General features: G+C 41.1%; 1 protein-coding gene across 2 annotated transcripts in view; it reads left to right on the top strand.

Annotated features, from left to right (window-relative positions):
- The first annotated feature begins 4,726 nt into the window (after nt 1-4,726).
- The window catches only part of PNT1 (mannosyltransferase family protein), a 37,816-nt gene continuing 24,947 nt past the window's right edge, over nt 4,727-17,595 (top strand). For both annotated transcript variants that reach the window (XM_087690260.1, XM_087690259.1), the window contains exon 1: nt 4,727-5,122. In XM_087690260.1, the coding sequence (XP_087546386.1) occupies nt 4,849-5,122 (274 nt within the window). In that variant the 5' untranslated portion in view covers nt 4,727-4,848. The remainder of the gene's footprint in view (nt 5,123-17,595) is intronic.

Here is a 17,595-nt window from a genome sequence, read left to right as displayed (position 1 = left end):
TAATAAATATTAATTAATTACTAATTAAATTATTAACTAGTTAATTATTAGTTAACTAATCAATTATTCTAACACTATGCATCTATACTTAAACTAATTATGCACACCTAAACTAAGTAACACACTAAGTAATGTTATTAATTGACTAGTGAGTTTATCTAACACTAATTACACATATGTAGCCCACATAGCAAGAATCTATACACACCATAACTATTTATGCATGAGTAAACTAAGTAACACTATTAATTAACCAATTAGCTTACCTAACACTATGCATACCTAAACTGAGTAATCCAATTAATTAACTAATGAGTTTAGTAGCGCACATATCGAGAATGTTCACTCACTCTTTTAAGATACCTCAACTAATTAAGCATGCCTCAACATATCCCACATAACCTAACTACTAAAACTAATTAACTATCAATCAACTAACTCTTCGACTAATTAACTAACTCTTGAGTAATTAAGTGATTAGTTACTAATTATCAAATAACAAAGTTGTTAGCTACTAATTAACAAACTAATAACCGTAAGTCTCTAAATTGATCGATGACATTCTCCTACAACTAATCAAGGTCATTGACTAGTTCTATAAAAATCTAAAACCAATTCTCATCAACTACATGTATTCAGAACTCTTCTTGCATGCACTTTGAACTTCTCTCATCAATTCATTCCTCTCACATGTAGTCCGAACTCCTCTCATTCATTTGTTTGCGAGCCTTGGACACCTCCCATCACTTGAATGTGTTTAGTGAGACCAACCCCTCCTCTTGTCAAATTGTCCAGCGAGGATTTTAGAGTTTGCTTTTAGCTTTATATCTATTTTATAGTTTCATAGAATTGTTTTTTAAAACTAAATGAAATTTAATAAAATCTTTGTGTGTAATCAATGAGAAAAAATATAAAAAGAATACGATCATTAGCTGCACGTGTAAAAAAGCAATGGGTCCATCACATTGCTAGATTTGAATCTACAATAAACCCAAATCTAGCATGTAAAAAAAAAAACCCTTAAAATCAGAAATATGTGTCTAATTGCGACCAGTGTGAGTAGCATATCATCAAAATATACCACAAGAATGAGAGATACATCATTGTCGTGTTTGACATACAAGGTGCCCTCAATCGTAGTGTTTTAAAAACTATATATAGTCAAGTACTCGTGTATTTTCACACACCAAGCCTAAGGTACTTCCTTTAGACAATGAAATGCTTTTTCAATTTGCACACTTTGGTATCTTCCCCATTCTAAAAAAATTTATAAGACTAAAATACATATACTTCCTCATGTAGATCACCATTCATAAAATGCATTTCCAATGCCCAACCTATTTATATTTCAACCATTATGAGCTACTAATGCACTAATGTTGTAATTTGTGACTATACTGCAAGTGGTGGAAAATGTCTCATCAAATTCAAAGCCCCTTTACTAAGCATAATCCTTTGTCAACAAGTCTAGCCTTATAGTAATCAATACTACCATCTAGCTTATGTTTCAACTTGTAAATTTGCTAGGAGACAAGTCATAGAAGAACTGAGTGCTATGCTTGATAGTAGCACCATACTTAGATTACACATACTAGCCACCCAATTTTTTAACTTTTGTGCCTCTTAAAAAGAAATAGCCTCATCCTCATCACATATATTATAAACAACTGGTATCTAACATATCACACACACACACACACACACACACACACACACACACACACACACACACACACACACACACACACACACACACACACACACACACACACACACACACACACACACACACACACACACACACACACACACACACACACACACACACACACACACACACACACACACACACACACACACACACACACACACACACACACACACACACACACACACACACACACACACACACACACACACGTATGCTCAAGACAATTCTAGTTAAGATTGAAGAAAGATCTCCAAGATATAGGGACTCGATGAAATGGTTCTGTAATATACATGGTCCAGATGCCAAAAACCTAGTCAAAAGTAGTGAAAGCAAGAAATCCAACAATAGAGAGCATGTAAACTAAATATCCAAGAACTTTTGCCGAGAGTTTTGGCTTAGGAATATGATTTTAAAGGAGCTCATTAGTGTTTTCAAGAAGGACTTTATAGTTGCCATAACCACAAGCATGTGATGATATGTCGCTTCATTGTTGTTAGAGATCTTTGATAAGAGTTGATGCAAGACTTTTTTTCACCACACAATGTTTTATTGGCAATGAAATAACTAGATATCTTCATTTAGAAACTCTTTCTTTTAAAAGCATTTCACTCTTAAAGGTCATGGAAATATTTGTTTTCCACCTTGAGATGATTGAAATACAATAACATAGTTCAAACTTCTCCAAGGTATTGACATGTGTGGGGAGGGACATGACAAATTGATATTACCAAAATTGGGTGTCTTTCGAGCAAAGATGGACCACTTTTGGTGCATAATAAGGGTATGGGCATGTTGAATACAACACAATCTTCAAAAACCAAATCAATAGTCATTTGGTCATTCTTATATAATCAAAGGACACATTTCCGTTGTAGTTGCATTGACTCGCTGAATTACATATTCTAATCATCAATTTATAACCACTAAATTTACTTATACTTTGGCCATAAGGGCATAGTTTGGTATAATGATCTTGATTACCTACAAACAAAGATCAAGTTTTGTCCATAAATCTAAAGATATAGAAACCTTATAATTAGTGTGACAACACCCAAAACCAATATCAACATTGTTGCATAACGAACATGGTTGCAACATGGTTTGACAACATCCAAATTTGATAGCTTGTAATATAAAACATGAATGCTTGCTCATCCACACACATGCATGTGTAAGTCTAGGACTATTGACACATATGATGTGCTCAATATTACTTCAAAAAGTTCAATAACATAAAATTGGGGACATGATGCACCAAAACCATTGATGCATTTGCATGTGCTCAACAATACTTTAAAAAGATCATAGCATCAAACATCTCTTTGCGCGTGCATGTGTGTGTGTGTGTGTGGCATGCTACCCTAGGACCATTAATGCATTTGCATGGCTCAACAGTGCTTCAAAAATTCAATAGCATTAAATGAGGTGTTTCCCCAAGACCATTGAAGCATTTGCATGTGCTCAATAATACTTCCAAAAACTCAGTAGCATCAAACATCTATTTCATGCGTGCGTGCACACACACCCACACATCCACACAATGTGTGTGTGTGTGTTTGTTGACCCAGAACCATAGATACATTTGCATGTGCTGAATCAGACTTTAGAAAGTTTGCTAGCATTAAACACACTATTTAAGAAACATAAAATGATTAGAATGAGATTCCCTCTAGAGGACTGATACTAATAAACATATGAAGGAGAGATCATATGTTCAATGAAAAATCATGTTCGATGAAAAAATGATGGTGCTCAAATGACCATTGGTAGATATGTCAAATTCAAAAAGTACGGGGCCATGCTCTCTAATAGCTTCTCAGGATGCATCCATGATTTTGCATATATATATATATATATATATATATATATATATATATATATATATATATATATATATATATATATATATATATATATATATATATATATATATATAGAGAGAGAGAGAGAGAGAGAGAGAGAGAGAGAGAGAGAGAGAGAGAGAGAGAGAGAGAGAGAGAGCGCCAGTTGTACATGTTTTGCCTTCAAGGAAGATATTTGTGGCAAGTGCTACACCACACACCACATAGTAGAATGCATGTTGGAGATGGGATTGCATGATTGTTTAGTTTTGTACATGTCAAAAAGTGGTGATGAAAGATTCTGAATAATAATCACCAATTTACGAGATGAAAACCTACAAATGCAAGTTCACTCGGCCAATTTGAGGTAATGCTACCAAAAAGAGTGCAATTGCCAAGTGGTGACATTGTTCCCTTTTTTTTCCTCCAACTATGTCAATGCTTGTGTGAACAGAGGTCCTTTCCCTAAACTTTGTCTCTTAACCAGGCAATAATGCCTTGTAGGAAAAGGCTCTTATATAGTTAGGGTTGGTCATACCTTTTTTTTTTTTGGAGGAAGAGGGTGGTAGCTTCTCCTTTTCCATCGAAGGGCTTTTCAAAGAAGAGGGTGATGATAGTGGGATTTGGGATTGCAAATATTTCTTCGAGCTTCAATTTCATTAGGTGGGCTCTAAATGTGCAAGTGGCACAACTATTTCATCGGGCTATGTGGCACACCAGAACACTCAATTGGCGGAGGTATACAAGGCCACCACATGGCATCCCCTCAAAAGCTACTGATAATATACACATAGATACCTATTGGGCTATGGGGCATAGTTGAACACTAATTGGGGAAGACTACAAGGCTGCCATGGCCCCTCAAAAGCTGCTAATAATATACAGAATAGAAGAAGATAGATGTAATAGAATTACAAACAGCCTATAAACTAGTGTCTCCTTGGTAGGGGAAAAGAGGCATATAATCTATACTATTAGTTAACGAGAGGTGGGGGGCGGGTGCCACGTGGCAGCCCCCACCTACCCACAAGAAAAAAAAGAGAACGCGGGGGTGAGGGCGAGTGCTATGCATCCAGCCCCCGCCCCCGCGCCCGCCCAGGCGCGAAGCGCTGGGGCGAGTCGAGGCGCGGAGTGCCTAGTATATATAATATAAAGAATAGAAGTATGAGAGAAGAGAGACTATAAACCGATGCCTTCATGGCAGGGTTAAGACATCCTTGCCTGCTAATATCTTTTCGGTCCGATGAAGAAGCAGAGCGGAGACGACCCGAGAGGACCGAGCCGACGACATAAACGATGAAGAGGAGCTTAGACGAGAAATGGCTGCTCTTCGTGTCCGCGATCGTGCGCCTGCTCTTCATCGCCTTCGGAGAATGGCAAGATGCTCACATGGAAGTCCCTTACACGGACATTGACTACCATGTCTTCTCGGATGCAGCCGCCCTTGTCACCCAGGGCAGGTCGCCGTTCGACAGAGAGACCTATCGTTATTCGCCATTGTTGGCTTATATTTTGGCGCCTAATATATGGATACACCCTGCTTGGGGAAAGCTCCTCTTCTCTGCCGCAGGTACATGTCGATATCACTCGACCAGATTAGTACAACATTTTTGGGACTGCATGACACCGAAACATTGCCTGTCTTCCACATGCACCACACGAGAGAGAGAGAGAGAGAGAGAGAGAGAGAGAGAGAGAGAGAGAGAGAGAGATGTGGCATACAAGACAAAACCAAAGTACATCCATGTCTGACATGATCTCCTCTGGAAAGTTAAAAAGAGTAAATAAAAATAGCACCCTAGTCTAAGATTAGTATCTAGAAATTTAAGAATTGTGTGTATAAGATATCTAGAGATTGCTGTTGTCTTTTTAAATCTCAAGGTCAACACGTGGTCCTGGTCATAATGTGGTCCAGGGCTGCTTTACTGATGTGCCTAGGAGTCTCCTATGCCTCACAAGAATGGCTTTGATCCGACTTTGGTGCACGCCCTTCGTAGAGGTCGTAGTGATCGAAGTCTTTGTGCTTGGTGAAGTGTAATGGCCTTGTCCACTACGACTCCATGGCCCAAGCGTAGTTTGGTGGGATGGCTCAGTCTCTATTGAACTTGTGGCTTGTAGGACATGCGGAAACAATCTGCCATTGCTCTCTACATGGGTTCCTTTGGGCAGGTTGATCCCTGTCTTGTAGGAGTGTGGTGCAATGCATTTGAAGCTCCAAAACAAAGTAGAGAGGCTTGGAAAATGGCTCTAGTAAAACTTGATCATTGGTCCTAGAGGGAGTGGCGGCCAACTTGGATTGGTTGAGAGGAATAGTGGGGCAGTCTAGGCTACATTGGAGCCAATCAATATTTAGCCCATGCAGGCTCATCCAAGTGGCCATCTATGGATAGTGATATTTCCTTTTGTGAGTAGATTAGCTAGCTCGTGTGTGAGCTTATATGCGTGTATCAGTGGGATGGGCAGATTATTTTTCAGTCATGGATTGGCTTGCATTGTAGGCACTGGGGTATTGACATTTATTGCTGGCCGACTAGCTTGATTATTTTATCATTATTTAGACTGACCATCTTTTTCATGGATAGAGTCTTTTATAGGCCAGGGCTTCCACCTCCTGAGTTATCTCCAACATTTGTAGGTCCTGTTGAAGGGAGGGAGCGAGTGCCAGTGTCTATTCAGTTGATTGCTCACTATTGTATCTGATTGTCTCATGTCTTGGTATATGGATTCCATTTCTCGAGCATTTTTTAAAGCTCTCTTTGTGAAGAAAATTATGGAGTAGCTACTAGAGTTTGCATTGAGGAAACATAGTGTATATGAATACAACAGAAACACAATGATATAGACACAGACATGCAAAACTCAAACCCTAAAAGCAAAACTCAAAACTCAAACATAGAAACAAACACAAGTAAAAGGAGAGAGAAAGAACACAACTCTAAAGTGATTGAAGAGCGGGTTGGTCACCAAAACATAGCAGCTGAAGGCTGAAATATGATAAATGTAGTAGTGTACCGCCAAAAAATTGATCACCCAATGCAGAGAATTGCTAGGTGACAATAGGAGAGATGTTTGCTAATGTAGACGGGTGTTGCTTGGCATGAGATGGTGAAAATGCAGGCTGATTAGATGCTTCGATGACGACGGATGCAATAGATGGAGATCTCCAAATAGTAGAGCAATGGTTGAAAACAGGCTGCCTAGGGCTGGATAATGATGGGCTGTAGTCGTTGATGGCTAGATAGCAGATGTTGGGTGGCTAATGGTTGAAATTTGCACGGTAGAGTGAGAAACATGCACAAAAGGATGAAGGTTGAATGGGGACAGCCTGTCTATTTATAGATGTGGATGGACCCTCCCAAATTAGGGTTTCATTGAAACTCTCTTGAATCATGTACCATATTTGCGTTTTTCATTAAATAAGCATGTTTTGGGGGTATTTAAAAGGCTAATCAACATGTAATGCATTTCTTAGATGCATCCCCTCTCAGGTCTAAAACAAGGTTTGCCTAAGGCCGACCTAGGTTTGCCCAAGGCGTCCCACCCCAAAGTAGTCGAGGCATCGAACAAAGGGTGCACAGTGGGTGCTTAGTGGCCTATCAAGAGTACAAAGGCGATGATTATCTTACCAAGGGAGTCCAAGGGTTGCAATGCAACTTCTTTGCATTTTTTGCCTAATCGGATTATCACGTGGACATTTGGTTTTGTTAGTTCTTTGATTTCCACTGTGTTAGCTCCAAGTATGTGTGCTGGGCGAAGGGCCAAAAATTTCATTGGCCTCTTTCTCCTATATTACGCATACCACGACCACCATCGGGTTGTTGGTACTCGTGATTTGTGTAAGCAATAGCTAGTGTAGGAGCTTGATTGGCCGGAATGGTGGTCCATTGGCCGGAGGGGGATGCTTCGATACCTTGCCATTCTCTTGGATGGGCCGTTTGATACTTGCCATTGTATCGACAGTATTCGATGTTATGAGTAGCCATGTTAAAAATGTTGTACAATCTCTAGTTTAGGCCGCATTCAGCCTGAACGTGTCTAAGATTATTGCGTTTTGTACACTAGAGATTTTTGACCTAATTTTTAAAAGTGTTTTTCGATGTTTTCTTGTCCTTGTCATGGTTCTTACTCTTGGTGGGCTTTTTCTCCTACTGAACCTCGAACTCTTGTATCTCCAGGATCAGGGCAGGGGTAATGAGCTGGAGAGTATGTCGTACTTTGAACGGATCACAAATCGCAGCAAGGCAGGCTCCGGATGTCGAACACTAGCAAACGCATCAGTGAGAAGCTAGATCTGATGCAGACAATAGTGAGGAGAGAGAAAGACTAAAAATACAAACTGTAGGAGAGACTAATAACGTAGGCAAGACAGTTTGCAGGAGAGAGACTAAAAACGTAGGTAGGACAGCTTGTAGGAGAGAAAACTGCCAAATGCAGGCTGGACAATGTACAGAAACTGGGCGACAGCTGGAGGAGAGAGAAAACTTCTAAACGATAGTTGCAGCGACAGCTCGCAGGAAGCAAATGCAGGGTTGTGATGATGTGGCAGGCTGTACGGCAGCAGGTGTGCGCAGGAACAACTGTCGCCTAGTTGGAATCAGCTCCAAACTACGTGAAGAGGGACTGGAAATTAGGCACCAACTGATGGAGACAGCAATGGACAGCTTTGGCTGAGATGTCCTCCGCGAACGGGGTGTGGACAAGAGGTTGAAACACTATCTACAAAAACGAGATTGAGGGCTGAATGGAGGGTAGTATATGTATTTATAGAAAGTTTGGGCCCTCCCAAGTGGGTTTGTGCTTATGGGACATAGAAACTCTCTAAGATCGCGTTTCTTTTAAATAAACTAGGTTTTTTCATTAATTAAACATATTTTGGGGCTGTTTAAGTAAAGCTAATGCATTTTTAGCTTAACTTCCCCTCTCAGGCCTAACAACAGTGCCACGAGAATAGAGGCCAACCAAGCCCTTGCTTTGTTTATCTTTTACTCCAAGGCGTTCCACCCCAAAGTAGCCAAAGCATCGGACAAAGGGTGGGCATCAGCTATCCAGTGGCCTACTAAGACTATAGAGGCGATGGTTATCTTACCAAGGGAGCCCAAGTGATCACCTCAGAGAGGATAGGATATCGGACAAAGGGTGCGCGTCGGCTGCCCAGTGGCCTACCAAGCCCTACAAAGGCGGATGGAATCAACTATGGACTTTTTTTTGTTAAAAAAATAAAATAAAAAATTGAGGGCTTTTTAGGTTTGATAGATTAAGCATTAAGTGAGGGTTTCAAATCAATTTTCGTCCTATTGAGTATCCGTGCTCCAAACGGGAGAGTGATAAGGGATGGTCAGACCCAAGACCTTCACAAGACAAGCGTACTATTCCGACCATTACTGAGTGTTGGTGAAGAAGAGTAAGGCTAAGGTGTGGATATAGCAAATAAGTGAAGCATGCAAGACAAGCAAAGCAAGCAAACAAGCGAAGGAAAAATTGCCTTGGAGACTGCCATGGGCAATGCCATGAATATGGTGGATCCAAAGTCGGCCACTCCAAAAGACTGAAAAGGGATAAATGGGCATAGATGCATGTTTATACGAACAGAATGCCAATGCATGGGGTAATGCAAAGGGAGATGCAAGATATCATGCTCATGCAATATGCTATGCAACGGTGCCACTTGGATAGTGTCCTCGCAGGGGAATTGTTCACTTGTCCAAGTGCCCTTTTACAATCATGTCATCTTGACAGTGCGGATGAAGTTATAAATGTTCATAATACAATACAAAAGTTTAAATGGATGTAAAGTAAAAAAAAATTTGTAAGTACATCACTGTCACTATCAAGAGTAGAAGCCGCCCCCTCTCAAACTCGAAGGGAAAGCAAGAGGGAAGCACCCTCTCCGCGTCAAGTTGAAGAAGTAGGGGAGGGTGTATCGAAGCCGATCCTGGGTAGTAGGTACTGAAGAACCGGCCGGTTGACCGCTTTGGTCAAGATATTCGCAAAATTATTTGATGATAGCACAAACTCTAGGCTAATAGTGCCTAGCTCAACGTGCTCTCTAGAAAAGTGGAAGTGGACTCCCACATGTCGTATTTGTGGTGTGATGATCGGATTGCTCGCAAGGGCAATGGCACTCTAGTTGTTGCAGTAGACAACTGCTGGAGAGATATGTGGAAAGTGAAGCGCCACCAGTAAACTCCTAAGATAGATGGCCTAAGTGGTGCCATCGAAGAGAGCCCGGTACTCAATCTTGGCCGTGGAAGCCGCCATCGTCTCCTGCTTACGGTTGGACCAAGAAATATACACTGCAAATAACGCAACACACGAAGACATGCAATCCAATGTGACATCCTAGGTGCTGTGAAATACTTACTAAGTATGCTAACTAAGTAAGCTAAATCTAGCCTAGTGTGAATTAACCAAAGAAGTTTTCCTACAACATAACGATAGTTATATTCATGGAAGGGCTATCCTAGGGTATACTTCGACAAGTGGACAGTAGGATCTAGAGGTGTGGCCACTGGCCGTGTGTGATCCTGAGTGTACTGTTCCACGAGCTGAAGTGTGCATTTCTGCTCTGACAGAAAAATACTATCCCCAGAACAAACTATCTCCATCCCCAAGAAATAGAACAACAAGTGTCATCTCAAATGTAGCTTTAAGCTTAGCCTTGATTTCCGTTATGGCAGTAGAATCTGAGCATGTGATGCGTAAGTCATCAATGTATAGCAGGATATAGCTAATCCCCTCTGCAGTAGATCGAACATATAAGTTCAGGTCATAAGGGGTAAAATGGTATTCGTGAGTCTATAAGAACTCATCCATCTTATGGAACCAAGACGGCGGCACTTGCTTCAGTCCATAAAGAGCTTTATGCAAGCGAAATACCATATCCCTAGGGTTCCCTGAAGGAAAGCCCGGTGGCTGCTTCACATAGACGTTCTCCTCCAAGAAATTGTTCAGGAAGGCACTCTTGACATCCATCTGATGTATCGGCCAATTATGGTGAGCGGATAGCCCGGGTAGCAATGGAAAGGAAGTCAACCGCACAGTAGGGGCAAAGATCTCTTTATAATCAATGCCATGCTTTTGTCGAAACCCTTGCATGACAAGGTGAGCCTTGTACTTGTCTAAAGTCCCATAAGCTTTTAGCTTAGTCTTAAAAATCCACTTTGTCCCGATGACTTTCTTGTGGCTCGGACGATGCACCAATGTCCAAGTTTCATTTCGGTCAATACTCTCTAGCTCCTTCTCCATGGCCTCTCGCCATTGAGGGTGCTGAAGAGCCTCCTGCCATGTATTCGGCTCAGAATTCGCTATATAATCAGTTGTAAACGACGACACAAATGATGCTTGAGGAGCATGCCGGCAGGCAAATCTTCTAGGTCCCTTTGGAGTGGAATCGGGTGGTGCATGGTCTACTGGTACTAGTGAGGTAACGGGTCTCATGGAGGGGGCTTGGGAGTGGAAGAATCTACGGAAATGTCAGGAGCAGGAAGTAGACTAGGCTTTGTAGGCATGATCTTTGATGATGTGGAAGAAGGAATCGGATTGGAATCTGGGGCAGAGGACTGCACGATAAAGACGACATCCCGCCTAACGATCACCTTGTTTGTCCGAGGATCAAACAAACGATAGGCTTTCGCTTTAGAGGAATATCCCACAGAAATAAGGAGATTAGCTAGAGGAGTGAGCTTTCCTATCTTGTCATCATGTGAGTGTGTGTATGCTGTTAAGACTTCAAGCTTAGCTCTACTATCTTTAGGTGTGTGTACCCGACAGTTAGCTTGTCCAGCTGTACTACATGTGGACATTAAATAAGTTGGTGACTTTAGACTTAGTCTGTACTTTGTGTGAATGGTCTTATAGACCTTAGTGTGTTGTATTCACTTCAATTAGATGAGTCAGTGATACAATGAAAGAAAAGAGAAGAGAGCACACCACTCTCTCTGTTGGTTCAAATCTCAGTTTCTCTCTTTCAACATGATATAAGAGTGATGAATGGGCTCTGTGGTGGATAGCATTTGTGAAGCAGACTTGGAACTTGAAGATTCAGGGTTCTTGACAAGAGGGGCTGATTGCCATTGCTCTTGTTGAAGGTATGCATTGCATCATTTGATTTGCCATTGCTCAAGAGTTTGTCTGTGACTTGTTTGGAGCATTGTGGAGGCTTTAGTGAGAACTCAAGAGCAAGCATTGGTCATCATTTCATTGTGGAGCTGCTGCTGTGATCATCATACTAGTCTATGTGTTTGCACCTAATGCCGAGGGAGTCTCCTTGGCTGCCAACAAACTCAACAAACACTTACTAGGCTATATATTGCTTGGAAATGCTTCTTGGAAGGTCCCTTGATGTCTTGATATGCTATTGCTTGGTCTGGAGATGATATATGAGCTGGAACAACTGGTTACAGGTCTAGAATTGAAGACTGTCTGTTGTATACAGACAACATACAACATGTATGTATCTTTGACATGAGCTTGGAGCTCTCAAACATACCCAGAAGCATCATTGGAGCATAGATATATGCAACGAGGACATATGGATTTGATTTTGTGCCTTGGAGCTGGAATTTTTTGCTAAACTGCTCAGATTTGGTAATTTTTCACAGGCTGAAAACTGTCATTTACTATGGACAGCAAGCATTGTCTTTTACTGAAGCAATACATGACATTAGAAGGCTTCTATCATTTGTATAATCTGGCATATGTCTTATGAATGTCTGGTGGATTAAGAAGAGTATTGGAGGCTACTGAATGCTGAAGGTTGAAGTTGGAAACAAATGCATTGACATCTACTTGGCTGGTTACAAACAGTAAAGGCATTATATGATATTGCTCCTTGAAGATAGAGTTTATGGATGCCGGTATGGTCATCTACTTGGCTGGTTACAAACAGTAAATGCATTATATGATATTGCTTCTTGAAGACAGAGTTTATGGATGCCGGTATGGTCATGTATTGATCCCTACACACAGTAGCAAATGTATGAAGTGATTTGAAGACATTCTTGAGCTAAAGTACATCTTGGTTGTCAGTCTTTTGGCTGTCTGCAACCAGTGAGCAGATTTATAACACTTGAACTTGATGTATATGCACTAGTTTGTGCCCGTATAATCATGTATGGATTTCTACGTGTACTAGCAGATGTCTGGGAATTTTTGGAGCATGTATGAAATGTATAAACTTCTGTTTTGGCTGTGAATTAGCTGCTGGTTATTGACAGTTTGCAAATTTCAGACTGCATGTTTGCTTGACTGCAGTAAGGTTGCATGAGACAGTGTTAAAGCACCTACATGGTCTTATGTGTTGACTGATGTACCTACGGGTTATGCCCATGTTTGTGGATGGAATTGAGATGTTAAGGGGTTGAAATACTTTGGTTTCAGCAGTGAATTTGTTGCAGACAATTGTCATAAACAGTCAAAGATTGCAGTTAGTCCGTTAGACTTGTTGGCTTGCAGGAAGTTAGGCAGTGACTAGATATTGTCTGGTACAATATGGCTAATGCAGATAGGACCGACAACATAACCCAGATAGTGGGAGAAAATCTTGATAATAACAATTATGCCATATGGAAGTTCCACATGGAGAACTTTTTGATAGGTAAAGGATACTGGGAGCTGGTGAGTGGAGCAGAAGCTGAACCCGAGCTCCCAAAGAGGCCTACAGCTGATCAAAGATGAGCTCACCGAGCTTGGACAGAAAGAGCTCGCAGGGTTTTACATTGGCTGTCTCTATGTATCTCGGATACTAAGTCACCAGAAGATGCATGGAACATTTTGATAAGATATTATGGCACAACTACAAGTGCTAGGAAGATACAGTTAAAGCAGAAATTTAACAACATGGACAGAAAAGGCAGACCTATATAGGATTATGTCACAGAGATTAAGACCATTGCGGATCGCATCCATTGGCACACAGGTTACGGATGAAGATATGGTTGCAGTGACATTAAATGGTTTGGGGCTTGAATATAAGTCATTCGATACCTCCATATTTGTGCAGGTTGTAATGCCAGATTTTAATGAGCTAGTTGCATTGCTTATTCATGAGGAAGTTAAATTGGGTTTGGCTATAGGTTCTAGCAACTCCAAGAATAAGGATGTCTTTCATTCGAATCAACGCGGCCGTGGTAGAGGTTGTGGTTCTGGCAGAGGAGACCAATAAAATGTCTCGTATGGCAATAATAACCAGCAGGGTTCAAATGCACGAGGAGGTGGAAATTTCAGAGGCAAGTGGAGATCTAGCCTTAGAGGCAGAGGCTCTTGGTAGTAGCAGCGCCCATTTGACAATCCTAATAAGGATAAGGATTGTTACTATTGTGGAAAGTACAGTCATATTGCCAAGGACTGTTTAAGAAGTAGGGAAATGAAAGAGGCAAACAACATGGACATTATGCATCGTTCAATCAGGCAGAAGATGCATCTGGGGATAGATTGTTTGCATGACATATGTGAAAGATAGGGTTGCTGAGAAGTCTCATGAGGATGCAGTTTGGTTTATTGATTCGGGGCATCGAATCATATGACACCTCATGGTGATTGGTTTAGCGTAGAACAGAAAGGCAGTACCTTTGGTAATCCATGACGATAGGAAGAAGAACTTACATGATGTACTGCATGTTCCGTCAATTACTAAAAATCTATTGTTTGTGGGTCAGATGATTGAGCAGAATTTGTAGGTCTGATTTAACAAGCATGGATGCTTCATTGAGGAGTTTGGTAATGGCTGCAAATTGATTGCTCATAGTCATAGGAATGGCAGGATGTTTACTCTTGATGCCACTTTGCCACAGCTGAAATCAACAATGTTTGCCCATTTCTTTGGCACAGTTAGAGACTTGGAAATATGGCATAAGAGAGTGGGACATGTTAATCTTCAGCAACTGCAAGTGATGCAGAAGAAACAACTTGTGATAGGTTTACCCAAGTTTCGGTATACAGATATTGGTTATGTCTGCAATGCTTGCTAGTTTGGTAAACAGTTGAGCTTGCTATTTGTTAGGCATGTAAAAAATAGTACGCGAGCGTTGCAGTTAGTTCACTCTGATGTGTCGGGGCCAGCCCATAATGCATCCATGGGAGACTCCAAGTACTATGTGACATTTATTGATGATTACAGTCGCTATACTTGTGTTTATATCTTGAAAACAAAGGATGAGGTGTTTGCTGTTTTTCAGCAGTTTAAAAAGCAAGTTGAAAAGGAATTTGATTGTTACATCTCTTGCTTGAGATCTGATAGCGATGGGGAGTATGTGCCAAATGAGTTTGACAGTTTTTTGGCTGAAAATGGCATACATAGGCAGCTTACCTACAGCTGCACTCCTTAGCAGAATGGGGTAGCTAAATGGAAGAACAGGGTATTGATGGAAGTTGCTCGGGCAATGATGAATGAGAAGAGTAGGCCGCTCTATTATTGGGCTGAGGTTGTTATGACAGCCATGCATATCTTGAACAGGACTCCCACTACAGGTATTCATGAGATGACACCATTTGAGAAATTGTATGGCTACAAGCCTGATGTCAGTCACATGAAAGTATTTGGCTATCTTGCTTATGTGCACATACTTGATGAGAAAAGGAAAAAGCTGGATTCGAAAGCACATAAGTGTGTCTTTATTGGATATTTGCAGGAGAAGAAGGCATACAAATGCTATGATCCCTCTACTTGGGATACATTATTGAGCAAAGATGTCATCTTTGATGAGATGGCCTCTTAGTATGCATCACCGGCTGCAATGCCATCAGATATGCCTTCTACACATGTATCTACAGGTGATTCCGAGCAGAGTACTGCTTTGATAGGTCCTAGCAGTTCGACGGTATCTCCATGGATAGAGAGATTACGGAGCTCTAGCTCACCGTCTGCTGACACTAGTATGTCAGTGAGGGGGAGATATGATGTGATGGACAACAAAGGGAAAGAAAAATCTTTTGATGATGCATCTGGTGTGATGACACCTGGCAGGATGACTTTAGGTTATAACTTAGTTGACAGTCTAGACAGTGAGCTTGGTATTCCGACAGTGCATACGCATGACACTAGGCAGAGTAGGTACATTCTGCCTCATGAGAAAGGGGAATCGAGTAGTGCACCATAGCTTAGATGATCGTTGAGAGTCAGGTACCCTCTGGATAGGCTAACTTATAGTGGTTTTTTTGCGAAGCATTTTGCTTATATGACAAAGGTAACAGAGGTCAAAGAGTTTGCTACATTTGCTGAAGCAGTGATGGATAAAAATTGGTGCACAGCTATGGATGAGAAGATAGATGCTTTGGCTGAAAATAGTACTTGGGATCTTTTGCCACTACCAAAAGGAAAGAAGACCATTGGTTGTAAAGGGGTCTACAAGATTAAATACAAGTCGGATGGCAATGTAGAGAGGTACAAAGCCAAGCTGGTTGCAAAGGGATATGCCCAGTAGTATGGGTTAGACTTTGAGGAAACATTTAGCGCTGTTGTCAAGATGGCAACCATAAGAACAATGATCGCATTGGCTGTTGCTAAATGTTGGAAATTGCAGCAGATGGACGTGAAGAATGCTTTCCTCAATGGTGACTTGGAAGAGGGTGTTTATATGGATTAGTCCGAAGGGTATGTACACCTTGATTTTTAGCATTATGTATGTAAGCTGAAAAAAACATTGTATGGGCTGAAGCAGGCTCCGAGAGCGTGGCATGCAAGGATCAGTAATTACTTGTTGCAGAGTTTGGGATTTATTGTTGGCAGGGCTGATCACAGTCTGTCTATGAAAAAGATTGACAAAGGCTTGGTAGTGTTGGTCATCAATGTTGATGACTTGATAATCACAGGTGATGATGACTTGGGGACACAACATGTTATGCAAATGCTAAAATTTGAATTTGATATGAAAGACTTAGGTGGACTAAAGTATTTCTTGGGTATTGAGGTGATTAAAGTTGAAAATGGTTTATGGCTGATGCAGAAACACTATGCCATGGAAATGGTGAAGAAATATGGCATGGTTGGATACACCTCTTGATTAGAATGTTAAGTTGGACATTAGCACTGGAGCTGAAATTGATGATGTGACTATGTACAGGTAGATGGTTGGTAGTCTGATCTACTTGACTATCATTAGGCCGGACTTGAGTTATGCAGTTGGGCTTATAAGTCAGTTCATGTAGAAGCCCAGAAAGCCACATTTGGATCCTGTTAGGCGGATTATGAGATATGTTAAGTCCACTGTAGATTATGGGCTGTTCTATGTGAAAGATACGCCCTTGACATTGGTTAGATACACAGATGCAGATTGGGCAAGATGCTCATATGATCACAGATCTATGAGTGGTTATGCTTTTGGCTTTGGAAGCGGAATGATTAGCTGGAGCATCAAGAAGCAACCTACGGTTGCATTGTCTAGTATTGAGGCTGTGTACAGGGATGCTGCATTGGCAGCATGTGAGATTGTATGGCTGCTCAAGCTTATGGCTGATTTGGACATACAGGTGGATGCTCTAGTGACCTTGTTATGCGACAATCTCAGTAGTGTACTCCTGGCAACAAATCCAGTATACCATGCCAGGACTAAACACATTGAGGTATACTACCACTTTATTAGAGAGACGGTTCTTGCAGGGAGAGTAGATCTCATACATGTGAAGACTGATGAATAGGTTGCAGATATCTTTACCAAGTCTTTGGGTAAAGATAAGTTCAGTGTTTTTAGATAGCTGCTTGGTGTACAGATGCTGTCTCGAGCTTAAGGGGGAGTGTTAAGACTTCAAGCTTAGCTCTACTATCTTTAGGTGTGTGTACTTGACACTTAGCCTGTCCAGTTGTACTACATGCGAACATTAAATAAGTCGGTGACTTTAGACTTAGTCTGTACTTGGTGTGAATGGTCTTACAGACCTTAATGTGTTGTATTCACTTTAGTTAGATGAGTTAGTGATATAATGAAAGAAAAGAGAAGAGAGCACATTGCTCCTCTCTGTTGGTTCAAATCTCAGTCTCTCTCTTTCAATGTACGCATGACACCCAAAGACTCTGAAGTGGGAAATAACAGGCCGAGAGCCAAAAAATGC

Source organism: Lygodium microphyllum, chromosome 12 (assembly GCF_053477565.2).
Source record: "Lygodium microphyllum isolate KBCC chromosome 12, Lygodium_microphyllum_v1.1.10, whole genome shotgun sequence".
NCBI lineage: Eukaryota > Viridiplantae > Streptophyta > Polypodiopsida > Schizaeales > Lygodiaceae > Lygodium > Lygodium microphyllum.
This window is presented reverse-complemented; position numbering and strand designations above follow the sequence as displayed.